The sequence below is a fragment of the Coregonus lavaretus genome (assembly GCF_964263955.1).
Source record: "Coregonus lavaretus genome assembly, contig: HAP1_SCAFFOLD_290, whole genome shotgun sequence".
Classification (NCBI taxonomy): Eukaryota; Metazoa; Chordata; class Actinopteri; order Salmoniformes; family Salmonidae; genus Coregonus; species Coregonus lavaretus.
The window spans coordinates 311,776-329,717 of NW_028162032.1; the positions used below are offsets into that span (position 1 = coordinate 311,776).

The following is a 17,942-nucleotide window of genomic DNA, read 5'->3' on the forward strand; positions in this document are numbered from 1 at the left end:
TGGGACAATGCTGTGGTCATTATCTATAGCTGAACCCACTGGGACAATGCTGTGGTCATTATCTATAGCTGAACCCACTGGGACAATGCTGTGGTCATTATCTATAGCTGAACCAAGCTGGGACAATGTTGTGTTGATTCTCCATGTGCTGTCTCTCCTCTTCATCAGAATGCCCTCATAAGAGATCTGGATCACACTAAGAAGCTGATTGAGGCGGCACACCATGAGAAGGTAAGGACCTCTGGGTACTCTGGGTACTGACTGCTCTGAACGACTGGAGACCTGGTGTGTCATCGCTGGGTTTGGATTCTCATCCCCCATGACATCCCTCATGTCTGTCTTTCTCTGCTCCCCTCTCCCTCCCTACCACCTCCCTCCATACCCCCTCCTTCCCTCCCTCCATACCCCCTCCTTACCTCCCTCCATACCCCCTCCTTACCTCCCTCCATACCCCCTCCTTCCCTCCCTCCATACCCCCTCCTTACCTCCCTCCATACCCCCTCCTTACCTCCCTCCATACCCCCTCCTTACCTCCCTCCATACCCCTCCTTCCCTCCCTCCATACCCCCTCCTTCCCTCCCTCCCTACCCCCTCATTCCCTCCCTCCCTCTATACCCCCTCCCCTACCCCCTCATTCCCTCATTCCCTCTATACCCCCTCCCCCTACCCCCTCCCTCCCTACCCCCTCATTCCCTCTCTCCCTCTATACCCCCTCCCCCTACCCCCTCATTCCCTCTATACCCCCTCCCCCTACCCCCTCCCTCCCTACCCCCTCATTCCCTCTATACCCCCTCCCCCTACCCCCTCCCTCCCTACCCCCTCCTTCCCCCTCTCCCTCCTTACCCCCTCCTTTCCTCTCTCCCTCCCCCTCCTCTCTCCCTCCCTCCCTCCCTCCCTCCCTACCCCCTCATTCCTTCCCTCCCTCCCTCCCTCCTTACCCCCTCATTCCCTCTCTCCCTCCCTCTCTCAGGAGCAGCTACTGATCCAGATTGAGACGATGCGGGCAGAGAACGATCAGGGCAGGAGCAACTCACTGCTGCACCATGGGTAAGATCATCTGCTTTCTCCTCATTGGCTGTCCTAGACTCTGGCCCACACATGATTGGCCAGTGCTCTGGCCTCTCTGTCCACCTCTTTCTTTGTGATTGATCTATTGTGTGTGATGTGTGTGTGATGTGTGTGTGTGTGTGTGTGCGCTCTCAGGCGTTCTCACCTAGGCAGCACCCCAGACTTCAGGTACCCGGTGTCGGCCTCCTCCATGATGGACAGCCACTCGGACCACTACGGCAGCGCGCTGGTGCTGAGGCGGCCCCAGAAGGGGCGGTTTGCCGCGCTACGGGACGAACCCTCCAAGGTGAGCCCCCACAGCCCTGTGTGTCCTAGTGAGGGACCGTTTAAATGTAATATTGGCAGCTGTCTGTCTGTCTGGTGGACCTAGCTACTGATGTTCCATTCAATTCACCCCAGCAGTCCAGCTATCTGTTTTCTGTGTTGAAGTCATCTCCGGCCCACAAACTGTTGTCCCTCTCCTTCCCTCCCTCCCTCTCTCCCTCTCTCATTTGATCTCACTGTATCTGATGGTGTTCTCTCTCTCCCTTTCTTTGCTTCCTCTCTGGACATCAGAGACATGTAAGTCAGAATGAAGACAACCGTGATGATGATGATTTGATGTTGGTCTTCAGTCTTTGCAGTGCATGGTTAAAAGGTATTCAGGACCGTCTGATACCATCAGTCTAACTCTCTCTCTCTCTCGCTCTCTCTCTCTCGCTCTCTCTCTCTCTCTCTCTCTCTCTCGCTCTCTCTCTCTCTCTCTCGCGCTCTCTCGCTCTCTCTCGCTCTCTCTCTCTCGCTCTCTCTCTCTCTCTCTCGCTCTCTCTCTCTCGCTTTCTCTCTCTCTCTGTCTCTGTGTCTCTGTCTCTGTGTCTCTGTCTCTCTCTCCCATCTCAGGTCCAGACTCTGAATGAACAGGAGTGGGAGCGTGTGCAGCAGGCTAATGTTCTGGCCAACGTTGCTCAGGCGTTTGAGTCTGACCTGGACACGTCCGACCTGGAGGACGATGAGCGCGAGACCATCTTCAGCTCAGTGGACCTGCTGTCCCCCGCCGGCCAGGCCGACGCCCAGACCCTGGCTCTCATGCTGCAGGAGCAGCTGGACGCCATCAACAACGAGATCAGGTGCACACACACACGCCCCTACTGCTACTCATTGGATCAGCATGTTATATATCAACAACGAGATCAGGTGCACACACACACGCCCCTACTGCTACTCATTGGATCAGCATGTTATATATCAACAACGAGATCAGGTGCACACACACACGCCCCTACTGCTACTCATTCTATCAGCATGTTATATGTATTTCAACATCATTCTGGATCTGTCATTCTAATAATCTTTTGAGTAACATTTTCCCATTTTCATTTTAGGGAAAACAAGGAGATACTAACACTAACATCTCTTTCTCTCTCCCCTCGCTTTCTCTCACTCCTCCCCCCCTCTTTCTCTCTCCCCTCGCTTTCTCTCACTCCTCCCCCCTCTCCTCGCTCGCGCTCTCTCCCTTCTCTCTCTCTCTCTCTCTCTCTCCTCTACCCCCCCCAGGATGATTCAGGAGGAGAAGGAGAACACAGCCATGCTGGCAGAGGAGATGGAGAGCCGGGTGGGCAGTGGGGACAGCCTGGGGGGCAGTCGCTTCCGCTCCATGAGCTCCATCCCCCCCTCCTCCATGGGGGGCTCGTCGCCCCCCGGCTCAGGCTCCTCCACCCCGCGACGCATCCCCAACCGCAGCCCCAACCGAGAGGTGGACCGCATGGGAGTCATGACCCTGGTGAGAGAGAGACCTACGCCCTATGCACTTGTGGAGATCTTAGAGGAGTTGATTAGTATACGTAATGTGGTGAAACTTTCAGCTAGCCTATCAGAGAGCAAGTGGAGCTATCATCATATTACCTACACTTGTTAAATCCTCTCTGATCTCCACAAGTGCATAGGACGTAGGGTTTAGGGGGTGATTTGGGATTGGGTCCCACACTCCATCCATCATCGCTCTCCTTTTACTCATTCAGCGTCAGTCCATCCATGTTGATCAACCAGCTCCTCTCTGAAACAACCACCCCTTACCTCCTCCTCTAGAATTACATCCTCCTCCTCCTCCTCTAGAATTACATCATTCTCCTCCTCCTCTAGAATTACATCCTACTCCTCCTCTAGAATTACATCCTCCTCCTCCTCTAGAATTACATCCTCCTCCTCCTCCTCTAGAATTACATCCTCCTCCTCCTCCTCTAGAATTACATCCTCCTCCTCCTCCTCTAGAATTACATCCTCCTCCTCCTCCTCTAGAATTACATCCTCCTCCTCCTCCTCTAGAATGACATCCTCCTCCTCCTCCTCTAGAATTACATCCTCCTCCTCCTCCTCTAGAATTACATCCTCCTCCTCCTCCTCTAGAATGACATCCTCCTCCTCCTCCTCTAGAATGACATCATCCTCCTCCTCCTCTAGAATGACATCCTCCTCCTCTAGAATTACATCCTCCTCCTCCTCTCGTCGATCTCTCTCTCTCTCTCTCTCTCCCTCCTCTCTTCTCTCTCTCCATTCCTTTAGCTTCACTAACTGTCATCTCTCATTATTGGTTCAGTTATACCATCCCTTGTTCATACTAGTCTACAGGAGCTTCGTTTCATGTGTTGTCAGATCTTTGTCCATTAGAATCTGTTTTGATCTGTTCAGTGTTTGTGACACGTTCATGGAACTAGCTACTAGTTTGGCATTTTGTATTTGGTAGGTGACGTGTGTGTGTAACCTGTGCCTGTGTTCCCCCAGCACTACCTCTATGACCCCTATGTGATCCAGAGGTCTCTGTCCCAGCAGCAGACAGTAGCTTACCTGCCCTACCCTGCTGCTAGCGTTAGCTTACCTGTCCCCCCTGCCTGTAGCTATGCTCCATGCTACTTCCAGGTACCACCCCCTACCCTGCTCCTCTCTTCACCAGGCAGCGTTCAGTCAGCCTGGGGTCGCACTCACACACACACCGTCCCACGGTCCATCTGTGGGGCCACACAGCAATCACTAGCTGGTCACTAGCCTCTCATGGCAGGGTTTTGAAGTTGTCCTAGAATGCCGGGCCCCCATTGGACTTCAGAAAGAGATCAGGCAGATGGCTTAACCAATGAAGATGCAGAGCGAATGCAAAAACTCTGTTTGGCTGTTAGCTCATCACACACCAGACAGAATGGCTGTAGATTTTGATATCAGTTAAAGTAGAGCCTTGTTGTGCTCAATTAAGACCTAATTTCAGACACGACTGAGTTAAATGACTTATTTTCCCCTCAGCTTGATTAAGTTCTGTGTTTGACTTCTGTCCCCCCCTCCACTTCCTGGTACTCTTATCGCTTCCTGTCGCTTGGGGGTGGTTCAGAGCAGGGCTTGGAGAACCTTCCATGGAAATATGTGCTGCTATTCCATTTGTTTATTTACTCTAGAGATGCCAGGCTAGAGAAAAGGCATGCAGGGGCACATCAACCCTAGCTGCCTCACTCCCCCGTCACATGACACGAGTCCCATATCCCTGGCTGCCTCACTCCCCTGTCACATGACACTAGTCCCATATCCCTGGCTGCCTCACTCCCCTGTCACATGACATGAGTCACATATTATTACCACAGTCCTAGGTTGTGTTCAGTAGGGCACACCGTGGCAAAACATTTAAAAACGGAATTGGACACGTTGATGCTGCTTTCCTCCATGTTGTGCCCCCTGAACATGACCCAGGCCTGTTCCTTTAGGTAAACAGTCTGGTGTTGTGTGTTTCATTTCCTGCTTCAACTTAAACCAATTAATTAGCGTATGTTATTTTTAAGAACACCCATGTGAGAGAGCACGGTCGGTGTGTGTGTGTGAGAGCGACCCCTTAAAGCAGTAGCTTAGCCATTAGCTACTACCACAGACTGAACCCCCCCCCCCCCTCCCCCCTCCCGGAGTGTGTTTTGCAGTGGTTTCACTCTGCTCCCTCCTCTGATCTTTGACCTCGGTGTGGTTCCCCCAGACAGTGTACACTACCGGTCAAAGAACACCTACTCATTCAAGGGTTTTTCTTTATTTTTACTATTTTCTACATTGTAGAATAATAGTGAAGACATCAAAACTATGAAATAACACATATGGAATCATGTAGTAACCATAAAAGTGTTAAACAAATCAAAAATATATTTTATATTTGAGGTTCTTAAAAGTAGCCACCCTTTGCCTTGATGACAGCTTTGCACGCTCTTGGCATTCTCTCAACCAGCTTCATGAGGTAGTCACCTGTGTGCTGGGCCTTGGGTTCTGCTGGTAGTGTGTGTGTGTGCTGGGCCTTGGGTTCTGCTGGTAGTGTGTGTGTGTGTGCTGGGCCTTGGGTTCTGCTGGTAGTGTGTGTGCTGGGCCTTGGGTTCTGCTGGTAGTGTGTGTGTGTGCTGGGCCTTGGGTTCTGCTGGTAGTGTGTGTGTGTGCTGGGCCTTGGGTTCTGCTGGTAGTGTGTGTGTGCTGGGCCTTGGGTTCTGCTGGTAGTGTGTGCTGGGCCTTGGGTTCTGCTGGTAGTGTGTGTGTGTGCTGGGCCTTGGGTTCTGCTGGTAGTGTGTGTGACTAACGTGCTCTCTTCTCTCCTCCTCCGCTGCTTCAGCCTAGTGACCTGCGCAAGCACCGCAGGAAGGTAATCTAGAAACCATGCTAGCTACTACTCTCTCTCTCTCTCTGGCCTCTACCCTGCCTGTCTGCCTGTCTGCCTGTCTGCCTGTCTGCCTGTCTGTCTGTCTGTCTGTCTGTCTGTCTGTCTGTCTCCTTCCCAACCATACGCTGTTTTCTAGACTCTACACCCCCCATAAAATGTGACTTCACATGAGTGAACCCTGAGTGTCTTGAACATCCTGTCACAAAGCGAGGGGAGACTTATTGTTTTCTTTCCAGGTTCAAGAACCAGTCTGTTTCTGCTGCTCTACCATACTCCCCATCGACTCCATACAGAGAAGGAAAATACTATTTTCCATTAGATTAGAAGACAGTGACTGACTGAGTGTCCCCATGTTGTGTCTAGTCTGCCCAGGACGACAAGGCCACCATCCAGTGTGAGACGTCTCCCCCCAACTCCCCGCGCTCCATGCGCCTACACAAGGGGGCCATCCACACTGCCAGCCATGAGGACATCAGAGACATCCGCAGGTAGGAAGGACCTTTCTGCCTCACGTCAATATATCACTCTGTTCGTTTTCTAGAAGAGCAATATATTGATGCTGGTCTCTTCGTTTCTCTCTCCTTCTGTCGTTCTCTTATCTGTCCATCCATCTATCTCTTCATCCCTCTGTTTCTGATCTCTCCATCGATTTATCTATCCACATATCTCTCTCCATCGCTTTCTCTCTCTGTATGTCTCTTTATGCATTCATGCTCATCTCTCTCCGCCTCTCTCTCGCCTCCCTCCTCCCTCTCTCGCCTCCCTCCTCCCTCTCTCCCCCCCTTCTCTCTCTCCCCCTTCTCCCCCACCTATCTCTCCCCCCTCTCCCCACCTATCTCTCCCCCCTCTCCCCCACCTCTCTCTCCCCCCTCTCCCCCACCTCTCTCTCCCCCCTCTCCCCCACCTCTCTCTCTCTCCCCCCTCTCCCCCACCTCTCTCTCCCCCCTCTCCCCCACCTCTCTCTCTCTCCCCCCTCTCCCCCACCTCTCTCTCTCTCCTCTCCCCCACCTCTCTCTCTCTCCCCCACCTCTCTCTCTCCCCCACCTCTCTCTCTCTCCCCCACCTATCCCGTCTCCCCCTCCCCGCCCCCCATCTCTCTCTCTCCCCGCCCCCCATCTCTCTCTCTCCCCGCCCCCCATCTCTCTCTCCCCGCCCCCCATCTCTCCCCCTCCCCGCCCCCCATCTCTCCCCCTCCCCGCCCCCCATCTCTCCCCCTCCCCGCCCCCCATCTCTCTCTCTCCCCGCCCCCCATCTCTCTCTCCCCCCGCCCCCCATCTCTCTCTCCCCCCGCCCCCCATCTCTCTCTCCCCGCCCCCCATCTCTCTCTCCCCCTTCTTGCTCCCCGTCTCAGTATGGCCACCCTACAGGACGGCCAGGGTAGTAACCCCAGCAGCAGTAATAGCAGTCAGGACTCTCTGAACAAGGCAGCCAAGAAGAAGAGCATCAAGTCCTCCATCGGGCGCCTCTTCGGCAAGAAGGAGAAGGGTCGGCCAGGCCCCCCAGGGAGCAAGGAGTTCCCTGGCAGCCAAGGTCAGTCCCCCCTCCCTAGAACATACCTGCTGAGTCATGTTCATTAGGCAACAAACAGATGAAAAAAACTGAAACCGGGAAGGGACTACCTAGACTGAAGTTGACCTCTGACCCTCATCTCTCCTCATAGCTGGTACCCCCGAGGCGGAGACCTCTCCCCAGGATGCACTGGGGCTGGGCAAACTGGGCGGCCCCGCTGAGAAGAACAGGAAACTGCAGAAGAAGTAGGTGTTTCCACATCCCGTCACCGCTTCTGTCAGTGACGCAACATACAGTGCATTCAGAAAGTATTTAGACCCCTTGACTTTTTCCACATTGTTACATTACAGCCTTATTCTAAAGTGGATTAAATAGTTTTCCCTCATCAATCTACACACATTACCCCATAATGACAAAGCAAAAACAGGTTTTTATAAATTTGTGCAAATGTATTACAAATAAAAAAACTGATATCACATTTATGTAAGTATTCAGACCCATTACTCAGAACTTTGTTGAAGCACCTTTGGCAGTGATTACAGCCTCAAGTCTTCTTGGGTAGGACGCTACAAGCTTGGCACATCTGTATTTGGGGAGTTTCTCCCATTCTTCTCTGCAGATCCTCTCAAGCTCTGTCAGGTTGAATGGGGAGCGTCGCTGCACAGCTATTTTCAGGTCTCTCCAGAGATGTTAGATCGGGTTCAAGCCCAGGCTCTGGCTGGGCCACTCAAGGACATTCAGAGACTTGTCCCAAAGCCACTCCTGCATTGTCTTGGCTGTGTGCTTAGGGTCGTTGTCCTGTTGTAAGGTGAACCCTGAGCACTCGGGAGCCGGTTTTCTTCAAGGATCTCTTTGTACTTTGCTCCATTCATCTTTCCCTCAATCCGGACTAGTCTCCCAGTACCTGCCCCTGAACAACATCCCCACAGCATGATGCTGCCACCACCGTGCTTCACCGTAGAGATGGTGCCAGGTTTCCTCCAGACGTGACGCATGGCATTCAGGCCAAAGAGTTTAATCTTGGTTTCATCAAACCAAAGAATCTTGTTTCTAATGGTCTGAGAGTCTTTAGGTTCCTTTTGGCAAACTCCAAGTGGGCTGTCATGTGCCTTTTACTGAGGAGTGGCTTCCATCTGGCCACTCTACCATAAAGGTCTGATTGGTGGAGTGCTGCAGAGATGGTTGTCCTTCTGGAAGGTTCTCCCATCTCCACAGAGGAAACTGGTGCTCTGTCAGAGTGACCACCTCCCTGACCAAGGCCCTTCTCCCCCGATTACTCAGTTTGGCCGGGCGGCCAGCTCTAGGAAGAGTCTTGGTGGTTCCAAACTTCTTCCATTTAAGAATGATGGAGGCCACTGTGTTCTTGGGGACCTTCAATGATGCAGACATTTTTTGGTACCCTTCCCCAGATCTGTGCCTCGACACAATCCTGTCTCGGAGCTCTACGGACAATTCTTTCGATCTCATGGCTTGGTTTTTGCTCTGACATGCACTATCAACTGTGGGACCTTTATATAGACAGGTGTGTGCCTTTCCAAATCATGTCCAATCAATTGAATTTACCACAGGTGGACTCCAATCAAGGATAATCAATGGAAACAAGATGCACCTGAGCTCAATTTCGAGTCTCATAGCAAAGGGTCTGAATACTCATGTAAATAAGGGATTTCTGTTTTCGCTTTGTCATTATGGAGTATTGTGTGTGTACATTGATTATGATTTTTTTTTTATTTCATCCATTTTAGAATATGGCTGTAACATAACAAAATGTGGAAAAAGTCAAGGGGTTTGAGTACTTTCCGAATGCACTGTAGATACATCAGTAGATAGTACTAGTTCTAGACTGGTTCTATGTAGTTAACAGTAGATATTACTAATGGTAGCTAGACAGGTTCTATCTAGTTAACAGTAGATAGTCTGAACGGCTGTGTCTATGAGTTGGCCACTCAGATGACTGTAATCAACAGATATGCTGTTGCTCTGAGCAGTGACCAGGGTTTTTAACGCTTCCATCCCATAGATATCAATCTACTCCATCAACCGTAGATCTTGTTGCATTAGAGGTCAATCTAGCTCAGAGACGTCTGGTTGATGGCTCCAGCCATACAGCTGTTTATGCTTGTGTGTTCTATACGGCCCTTCTAGATCTGACCAAAGCACTGTAACAGCCCTGTGTTGCTCTATGCTCACCCTGCCGTGTAGCGCTCTGCCACTTTCTCTCTCACACACAGCCACCGCTGTCCATCCCAGGGGACCTGGCCTCATGCCCCCGCCCCATGCTGTCCCTCCCAGGGGACCTGGCCTCATGCCCCCGCCCCATGCTGTCCCTCCCAGGGGACCTGGCCTCATGCCCCCGCCCCATGCTGTCCCTCCCAGGGGACCTGGCCTCATGCCCCCGCCCCATGCTGTCCCTCCCAGGGGACCTGGCCTCATGCCCCCGCCCCATGCTGTCCCTCCCAGGGGACCTGGCCTCATGCCCCCGCCCCATGCTGTCCCTCCCAGGGGACCTGGCCTCATGCCCCCGCCCCATGCTGTCCCTCCCAGGGACCTGGCCTCATGCCCCCGCCCCATGCTGTCCCTCCCAGGGGACCTGGCCTCATGCCCCCGCCCCATGCTGTCCCTCCCAGGGGACCTGGCCTCATGCCCCCGCCCCATGCTGTCCCTCCCAGGGGACCTGGCCTCATGCCCCCGCCCCATGCTGTCCCTCCCAGGGGACCTGGCCTCATGCCCCCGCCCCATGCTGTCCCTCCCAGGGGACCTGGCCTCATGCCCCCGCCCCATGCTGTCCCTCCCAGGGGACCTGGCCTCATGCCCCCGCCCCATGCTGTCCCTCCCAGGGACCTGGCCTCATGCCCCCGCCCCATGCTGTCCCTCCCAGGGGACCTGGCCTCATGCCCCCGCCCCATGCTGTCCCTCCCAGGGGACCTGGCCTCATGCCCCCGCCCCATGCTGTCCCTCCCAGGGGACCTGGCCTCATGCCCCCGCCCCATGCTGTCCCTCCCAGGGGACCTGGCCTCATGCCCCCGCCCCATGCTGTCCCTCCCAGGGGTCCTGGTCTCATGCCCCCGCCCCATGCTGTCCCTCCCAGGGGACCTGGCCTCATGCCCCCGCCCCATGCTGTCCCTCCCAGGGGTCCTGGCCTCATGCCCCCGCCCCATGCTGTCCCTCCCAGGGGACCTGGTCTCATGCCCCCGCCCCATGCTGTCCCTCCCAGGGGACCTGGTCTCATGCCCCCGCCCCATGCTGTCCCTCCCAGGGGACCTGGCCTCATGCCCCCGCCCCATGCTGTCCCTCCCAGGGGACCTGGCCTCATGCCCCCGCCCCATGCTGTCCCTCCCAGGGGACCTGGCCTCATGCCCTCGCCCCATGCTGTCCCTCCCAGGGGCCTGGTCTCATGCCCCCGCCCCATGCTGTCCCTCCCAGGGGACCTGGCCTCATGCCCTCGCCCGTCCCATCCACACAAACTCAATCTCCCATCATGCAAATCACTGCAACTCCTCAGCCACACTGCCAGGGTCTGATTTTTCTAAGGGCCAGTTTCCCGGATTCCTATTACAGTAATTAGTGCTTTTTAGTACAGGGGTAGGCTCTATCTGTGTCCGGGAAACCAGCCCTATGCGTTTGTACAGCTTCATGCTTCTAGTTCAGGTTGATATTATGTAGTGTCGGCCAGGCTTCCATTTCATTCATTTTGATGAACTAATGTCCCCCGTTTTTCTTTTGAAGTAATCAAGGGGTGACTTGTTCATAGCTGTAAAACTTTCAATTATGCATAAAGTAAGGTGGCTGAATATTTGCGTTTTGAGCGATCATTTAATGACGCTTTCGATAGATCTACGTTATTTGAATACAGTCAAAGCCTGATTATCATTGGCCGTCACCACCAGGAGCTCTCATTGGCCGTCACCACCAGGAGCTCTCATTGGCCTAGTTTGCTATTTTTAATTGGCTTCAGTTCACTTTTTATTTAGCTGATTTTCACCCTTTTATTTCATCCCCCTCTCATTCCATCTGTAGTCCAAAGACAGGGTGAGTGATCTCCTCCATGTTGCTTGTTGCTTTGCCCTCTTTGCCGCCAAACAGTTGGCTTCATGCTGCCCTCACCAGCTCTCCTAAGACCTGCTCTGATGTATTTTCCTCACTGCTATACCTACAGTACCATCTCAACTAACAGGAATGTGCCTAACCTGTCGTTTTAATAAAGCTTTCTCTGAGCCCCTTCTGGTGTTAACTTCATCCTTGTACTCTAGTTATCAGGGTTGGGGTCAATTCCATTTCAATTCCAGTCAATTCGGAATGTAAACCCAATTCCAAAATGTCCTAATTTGAAAAGCATGGTAGAGAATTGGAATTTCAGTGTACTTCCTGAATTCAATTTTTTATTTGTCACGTGCTTCGTAAACACGAGACTAACAGGTGTAGATTAACATAATTAACTGGAATTGACCGCGACCACTGAGACAACTGAGTCAGTCTTGCCAGGTTTAGTTCTGGTCAGGTTCTAGTGGTATCTTTCCACTGCTAACAGGTTATTACAATGCTGTTATTAGAGTGAAGAAGTGGATGGAACTATCCTGTGGACCAAAATATTACACACAAAGAATAGACAAACATACTATCTGAGAAGGTTTTTTCCCATGTATTCTTTTGCATGTATTCGGTCCCCTACTGACGGTTCTCTTATGGATGCATTCTAACTAACGCAAGTTTCCCCCTATTACTGAACCGTTGTGATAACTCCGTTTCCCATGATGCCCTTAGTCTGTTAGCCACAAAGATACCGGTTATGTAACAGTGGCTTGGCATAAAGGTGGCCGCCTTCTTGACTCAGGAACAGGAGTCTTCCACCAAATGTATTGATTTAAAGGTGACTGTTCTGGAAATGATCTGGGGTTGCTCTCTCTCTCTCTATCTCTCTCTCTATATCTCTCTCTCTCTCTATCTCTCTCTCTATATCTCTATATCTCTCTCTATATATATATATATATATATATATATATCTATATATATATATATATATATATATATATATATATATATATATATATATATATATATATATATCTCTCTATATATATATCTCTCTATCTCTATTTATCTTTCTCTGGGTCCGAACTGCCGCAGGGTTAAAATCCTCAGCTTTCTCTCTGTTTTACCTCGGCATGGTTACAACAATGTGTGTGTGAGGTACTGAGTTTTCATGGTGTGCAGGTTGAGGTGTGTGTATGGCGTAACGGGCTCGTGTGTGTCTCTCTCTCTCTAACCCTGTGTGTTGTTTTAGGCATGAGTTGCTGGAGGAGGCTCGCAGGCAGAGTCTACCCTTCGCCCAGTGGGACGGCCCTACTGTAGTGGTCTGGTTGGAGGTGAGACGCACACACACACACACACACACACACCACAAACTAATGTGTACACCCACACATTCACCCCAAAACTCTCGTGTACACCCACACACACATTCAAAACACAAAAATAACCCAATCCTGTCCTGTTTTTCTCCTGCCCTCCCCTCTCTGCCCTCCCCTTTCACCTCTGCTCTCACCTCTGCCCTCCCCTCTCTGCCCTCCCCTGCCACCTCTGTCCCCTCTCTGCCCTCCCCTGCCACCTCTGTCCCCTCTCTGCCCTCCCCTGCCACCTCTGTCCCCTCTCTGCCCTACCCTGCCACCTCTGTCCCCTCTCTGCCCTCCCCTCTCACCTCTGCCCTACCCTGCCACCTCTGTCCCCTCTCTGCGCTCCCCTTCCACCTCTGTCCCCTCTCTGCCCTACCCTGCCACCTCTGTCCCCTCTCTGCGCTCCCCTTCCACCTCTGTCCCCTCTCTGCCCTCCCCTTCCACCTCTGCCCTCCCGTCTCTGCCCTCCCCTGCCACCTCTGTCCCCTCTCTGCCCTCCCCTCTCTGCCCTCCCCTTCCACCTCTGTCCCCTCTCTGCCCTCCCCTCTCTGCCCTCCCCTCTCTGCCCTCCCCTGCCACCTCTGTCCCCTCTCTCTGCCCTCCCCTGCCACCTCTGTCCCCTCTCTCTGCCCTCCCCTGCCATCTCTGTCCCCTCTCTCTGCCCTCCCCTGCCACCTCTGTCCCCTCTCTGCCCTCCCCTCTCTGCCCTCCCCTGCCACCTCTGTCCCCTCTCTCTGCCCTCCCCTGCCACCTCTGTCCCCTCTCTGCCCTCCCCTGCCACCTCTGTCCCCTCTCTCTGCCCTCTCTCTGCCCTCCCCTGCCACCTCTGTCCCCTCTCTGCCCTCCCCTGCCACCTCTGTCCCCTCTCTGTCCCCTCTCTCTGCCCTCCCCTGCCACCTCTGTTCCCTCTGTAGCTGTGGGTGGGTATGCCAGCCTGGTATGTGGCGGCGTGTCGTGCCAATGTGAAGAGCGGTGCCATCATGTCTGCCCTGTCGGACACAGAGATCCAGAGGGAGATTGGCATCAGTAACCCCCTCCACCGCCTCAAACTGAGACTGGCCATCCAGGAGATCATGTCCCTCACCTCCCCCTCTGCACCCCCCACCTCCAGAACCGTAAGAGAGAGACACACACATGCACACACACGCTCACACACACACAAACGAGAACACACACATACACACGTGTACCCATACACAGTGACACATACACACACACACACACCAAAGATACTGGTAGCTCCAAAATTAAGACAGTCCAAAGAAAATAATGGAGTCCAGCTCAGCCGTGGATCCTGGAGGACCTGTCCTCTTCTTCCGTTCCTCACCACCTGATTGGAGCATGCTACTGTCACTCCTCTAACCAGCTAATAGCGTTTCTCACTGTAACCTGTCCACCAATCGGAGTTCACGGAGCATCACTCACAAGGACTGCCCTGATTGGGGCCTCTCTCTCTGTCTCTCTCTCTGTCTCTCTCTCTGTCTCTCTCTCTCTCTGTCTCTCTCTCTGTCTCTCTCTCTGTCTCTCTCTCTGTCTCTGTGTGTGTGAATCATTTGGTGTGATTAATAACAATACTGTCTGGTCTTCTTATTTCCCTTACCTTCCTCCCTCGTGTTCTTAAACAAAACAAATCCTCACTTCCTCTCCCTCCTCCATCTCCTTTCCCTCTCCTCTCCCTCCTCCCTGTCCTCTCACACGCTTGCATCACTGGTGATTCTTGGGATTGTCACATGATTAGTCCACGGGGAACGTGTGGGTCACGCACGAAGAGTTGGAGTGCCTTGCAGCCATGCCCCCCACGGTTAGTCTGGCCAAGCCATTGGGCAGTCACTGGCGACTGGTAGTGATCTGGTTGGTAGTTGGGTGTTACTCCCTGTGTGTGTGCTTTTCTCACGGCCCTGTTTGTCCAAGTCTGTGTCTTGGTTTGGGCTTTTGGTGTCAGTAGGTGTGTTTTTGTGTGTGTGTGTCTGTCAGTTTGGTTGAAGGCTAAGTTCAGCATAGACTTAGCTTTTGAACTAAAATGACTGGTTAACATTAGATTTGTGTTATCTTTATGTTCCTGGCCTAATTGCTACACAGTATGTCAAGTTATAAAACTGTTTCATTTAAACACTTTTGCTCAATGCTATATTTACAGTCCTGTTTCAACCTGGGATTTACTAATACATGAAGTGGTACAATGGATATTTTAACAGGGCAAATACCGGTATTAGATATTGAAATGAGTTCTAGGTCAATCTCAGGTTCATAGAGAACAGGAAGCTAATGTAGCCTAAAGCATGAGCTGTGTTTGTTGCATGTCCAGTTTCTAGTTGAGTTGTCTTAACATTAACACTTGTTGAGTAGCATGTTCATGTTGAGCTGCCTAACCCAGCACTGCCACGGTCACTAACTCTAACCCGCTTCTCTTCTCTCACCATGCTAACCATGCTAACAACAGGAAGATGCCGAGGGCAGCTGGGCCCAGGTTTGTCTCTCCTCTCGCTGGCTGTGGTAGATGACGAGGACATTTCACCTTATTTCAGTTGGACAGTTTAGCTCTTCAGTTGGACAGATGGTTGTTTCAATTGGACAGTTTAGCTCTTCAGTTGGACAGATGGTTGTTTCAGTTGGACAGTTTAGCTCTTCAGTTGGACAGATGGTTGTTTCAGCTCTTCAGTTGGACAGTTTAGCTCTTCAGTTGGACAGTTTAGCTCTTCAGTTGGACAGATGGTTGTTTCAGTTCGACAGTTTAGCTCTTCAGTTGGACAGTTTAGCTCTTCAGTTGGACAATTGGTTGTTTCAGTTGGACAGTTTAGCTCTTCAGTTGGACAGTTTAGCTCTTCAGTTGGACAGTTTAGCTCTTCAGTTGGACAGGTGGTTGTTTCAGTTGGACAGTTTAGCTCTTCAGTTGGACAGTTTAGCTCTTCAGTTGGACAGTTTAGCTCTTCAGTTGGACAGTTTAGCTCTTCAGTTGGACAGTTTAGCTCATCTGTTGGACAGATGGTTGTTTCAGTTGGACAGTTTAGCTCATCTGTTGGACAGATGGTTGTTTCAGTTGGACAGTTTAGCTCTTCAGTTGGACAGTTTAGCTCTTCGGTTGGACAGTTTAGCTCTTCAGTTGGACAGTTTAGCCCTTCAGTTGGACCGTTTAGCTCTTCAGTTGGACCGTTTAGCCCTTCAGTTGGACCGTTTAGCCCTTCAGTTGGACCGTTTAGCCCTTCAGTTGGACAGTTTAGCTCTTCAGTTGGACAGTTTAGCTCTTCAGTTGGACAGTTTAGCTCTTCAGTTGGACAGTTTAGCTCTTCAGTTGGACAGTTTAGCTCTTCAGTTGGACAGATGGTTGTTTCAGTTGGACAGTTTAGCTCTTCAGTTGGACAGTTTAGCTCTTCAGTTGGACAGTTTAGCTCTTCAGTTGGACAGTTTAGCTCTTCAGTTGGACAGTTTAGCTCTTCAGTTGGACAGATGGTTGTTTCAGTTGGACAGATGGTTGTTTCAGTTGGACAGTTTAGCTCTTCAGTTGGACAGTTTAGCTCTTCAGTTGGACAGTTTAGCTCTTCGGTTGGACAGTTTAGCTCTTCAGTTGGACAGTTTAGCTCTTCAGTTGGACAGATGGTTGTTTCAGTTGGACAGTTTAGCTCTTCAGTTGGACAGTTTAGCTCATCTGTTGGACAGATGGTTGTTTCAGTTGGACAGTTTAGCTCTTCAGTTGGACAGTTTAGCTCTTCAGTTGGACAGTTTAGCTCTTCAGTTGGACAGTTTAGCTCTTCAGTTAGACAGTTTAGCTCTTCAGTTGGACAGTTTAGCTCATCTGTTGGACAGATGGTTGTTTCAGTTGGACAGTTTAGCTCTTCAGTTGGACAGTTTAGCTCTTCAGTTGGACAGTTTAGCTCTTCAGTTAGACAGTTTAGCTCTTCAGTTGGACAGTTTAGCTCATCTGTTGGACAGATGGTTGTTTCAGTTGGACAGTTTAGCTCTTCAGTTGGACAGTTTAGCTCTTCAGTTGGACAGTTTAGCTCTTCAGTTGGACAGTTTAGCCCTTCAGTTGGACAATTGGTTGTTTCAGTTGGACAGTTTAGCTCTTCAGTTGGACAGTTTAGCTCTTCAGTTGGACAGTTTAGCTCTTCAGTTAGACAGTTTAGCTCTTCAGTTGGACAGTTTAGCTCTTCAGTTGGACAGTTTAGCTCATCTGTTGGACAGTTTAGTGGTTATACACTTAGTGATAAGGCTTCCCATCAAACTCTTGTAGTGACAGACATTAACTCAGATGTCCTGTTTAGAAGCCACAGTCAGGACCGGATACAATTTATTAGAAGCCTCTGCTGTTTAGAAGTTGTCCCACCTATCAGAACACAAATCAGTCTAGTTGTCTGACCTCCCACCTATCAGAACACAAATCAGTCTAGTTCTCTGACCTCCCACCTATCAGAACACAAATCAGTCTAGTTCTCTGACCTCCCACCTATCAGAACACAAATCAGTCTAGTTCTCTGACCTCCCACCTATCAGAACACAAATCAGTCTAGTTCTCTGACCTCCCACCTATCAGAACACAAATCAGTCTAGTTCTCTGACCTCCCACCTATCAGAACACAAATCAGTCTAGTTCTCTGACCTCCCACCTATCAGAACACAAATCAGTCTAGTTCTCTGACCTCCCACCTATCAGAACACAAATCAGTATAGTTCTCTGACCTCCCACCTATCAGAACACAAATCAGTCTAGTTCTCTGACCTCCCACCTATCAGAACACAAATCAGTCTAGTTCTCTGACCTCCCACCTATCAGAACACAAATCAGTCTAGTTCTCTGACCTCCCACCTATCAGAACATGGATCAGTCTAGTTCTCTGACCTCCCACCTATCAGAACATGGATCAGTCTAGTTCTCTGACCTCCCTCCTATCAGAACATGGATCAGTCTAGTTCTCTGACCTCCCTCCTATCAGAACATAGATCAGTCTAGTTGTCTGACCTCCCACCTATCAGAACATGGATCAGTCTAGTTGTCTGACCTCCCACCTATCAGAACATAGATCAGTCTAGTTGTCTGACCTCCCACCTATCAGAACATAGATCAGTCTAGTTGTCTGACCTCCCACCTATCAGAACATGGATCAGTCTAGTTGTCTCACTGGCCCTAGTTCTGATCTGTAGTCGTAGCTGCTCTTAAACCTGCTGTAACTTACACACAATAGATTTTAATAGGGTGGTTTCCATCACTTTCACACCTAGCCTTTTTGTTGTTGTTGCAATGTCCTGGTAGCCTTTCATAGCTATGGTAGCCATGACCCACTAACTCTTTACACTCCTCCTATAGACTCCCAAACACAGTCTGACCTAGCCCCTGTCCC

General features: G+C 51.2%; 1 protein-coding gene across 1 annotated transcript in view; it reads left to right on the forward strand.

Moving 5' to 3' along the window:
• The window catches only part of LOC311119707 (liprin-alpha-1-like), a 69,712-nt gene that overhangs the window by 45,455 nt on the left and 6,315 nt on the right, over nucleotides 1-17,942 (forward strand). Inside the window, exons 12-23 of the mRNA XM_084194371.1 lie at nucleotides 169-231; nucleotides 971-1,047; nucleotides 1,204-1,354; nucleotides 1,948-2,174; nucleotides 2,602-2,827; nucleotides 6,074-6,198; nucleotides 7,062-7,240; nucleotides 7,371-7,464; nucleotides 11,237-11,248; nucleotides 12,501-12,582; nucleotides 13,524-13,724; nucleotides 14,348-14,410. Coding sequence (XP_084050497.1) covers nucleotides 169-231; nucleotides 971-1,047; nucleotides 1,204-1,354; nucleotides 1,948-2,174; nucleotides 2,602-2,827; nucleotides 6,074-6,198; nucleotides 7,062-7,240; nucleotides 7,371-7,464; nucleotides 11,237-11,248; nucleotides 12,501-12,582; nucleotides 13,524-13,724; nucleotides 14,348-14,410 — 1,500 coding nt within the window. The remainder of the gene's footprint in view (nucleotides 1-168; nucleotides 232-970; nucleotides 1,048-1,203; nucleotides 1,355-1,947; nucleotides 2,175-2,601; nucleotides 2,828-6,073; nucleotides 6,199-7,061; nucleotides 7,241-7,370; nucleotides 7,465-11,236; nucleotides 11,249-12,500; nucleotides 12,583-13,523; nucleotides 13,725-14,347; nucleotides 14,411-17,942) is intronic.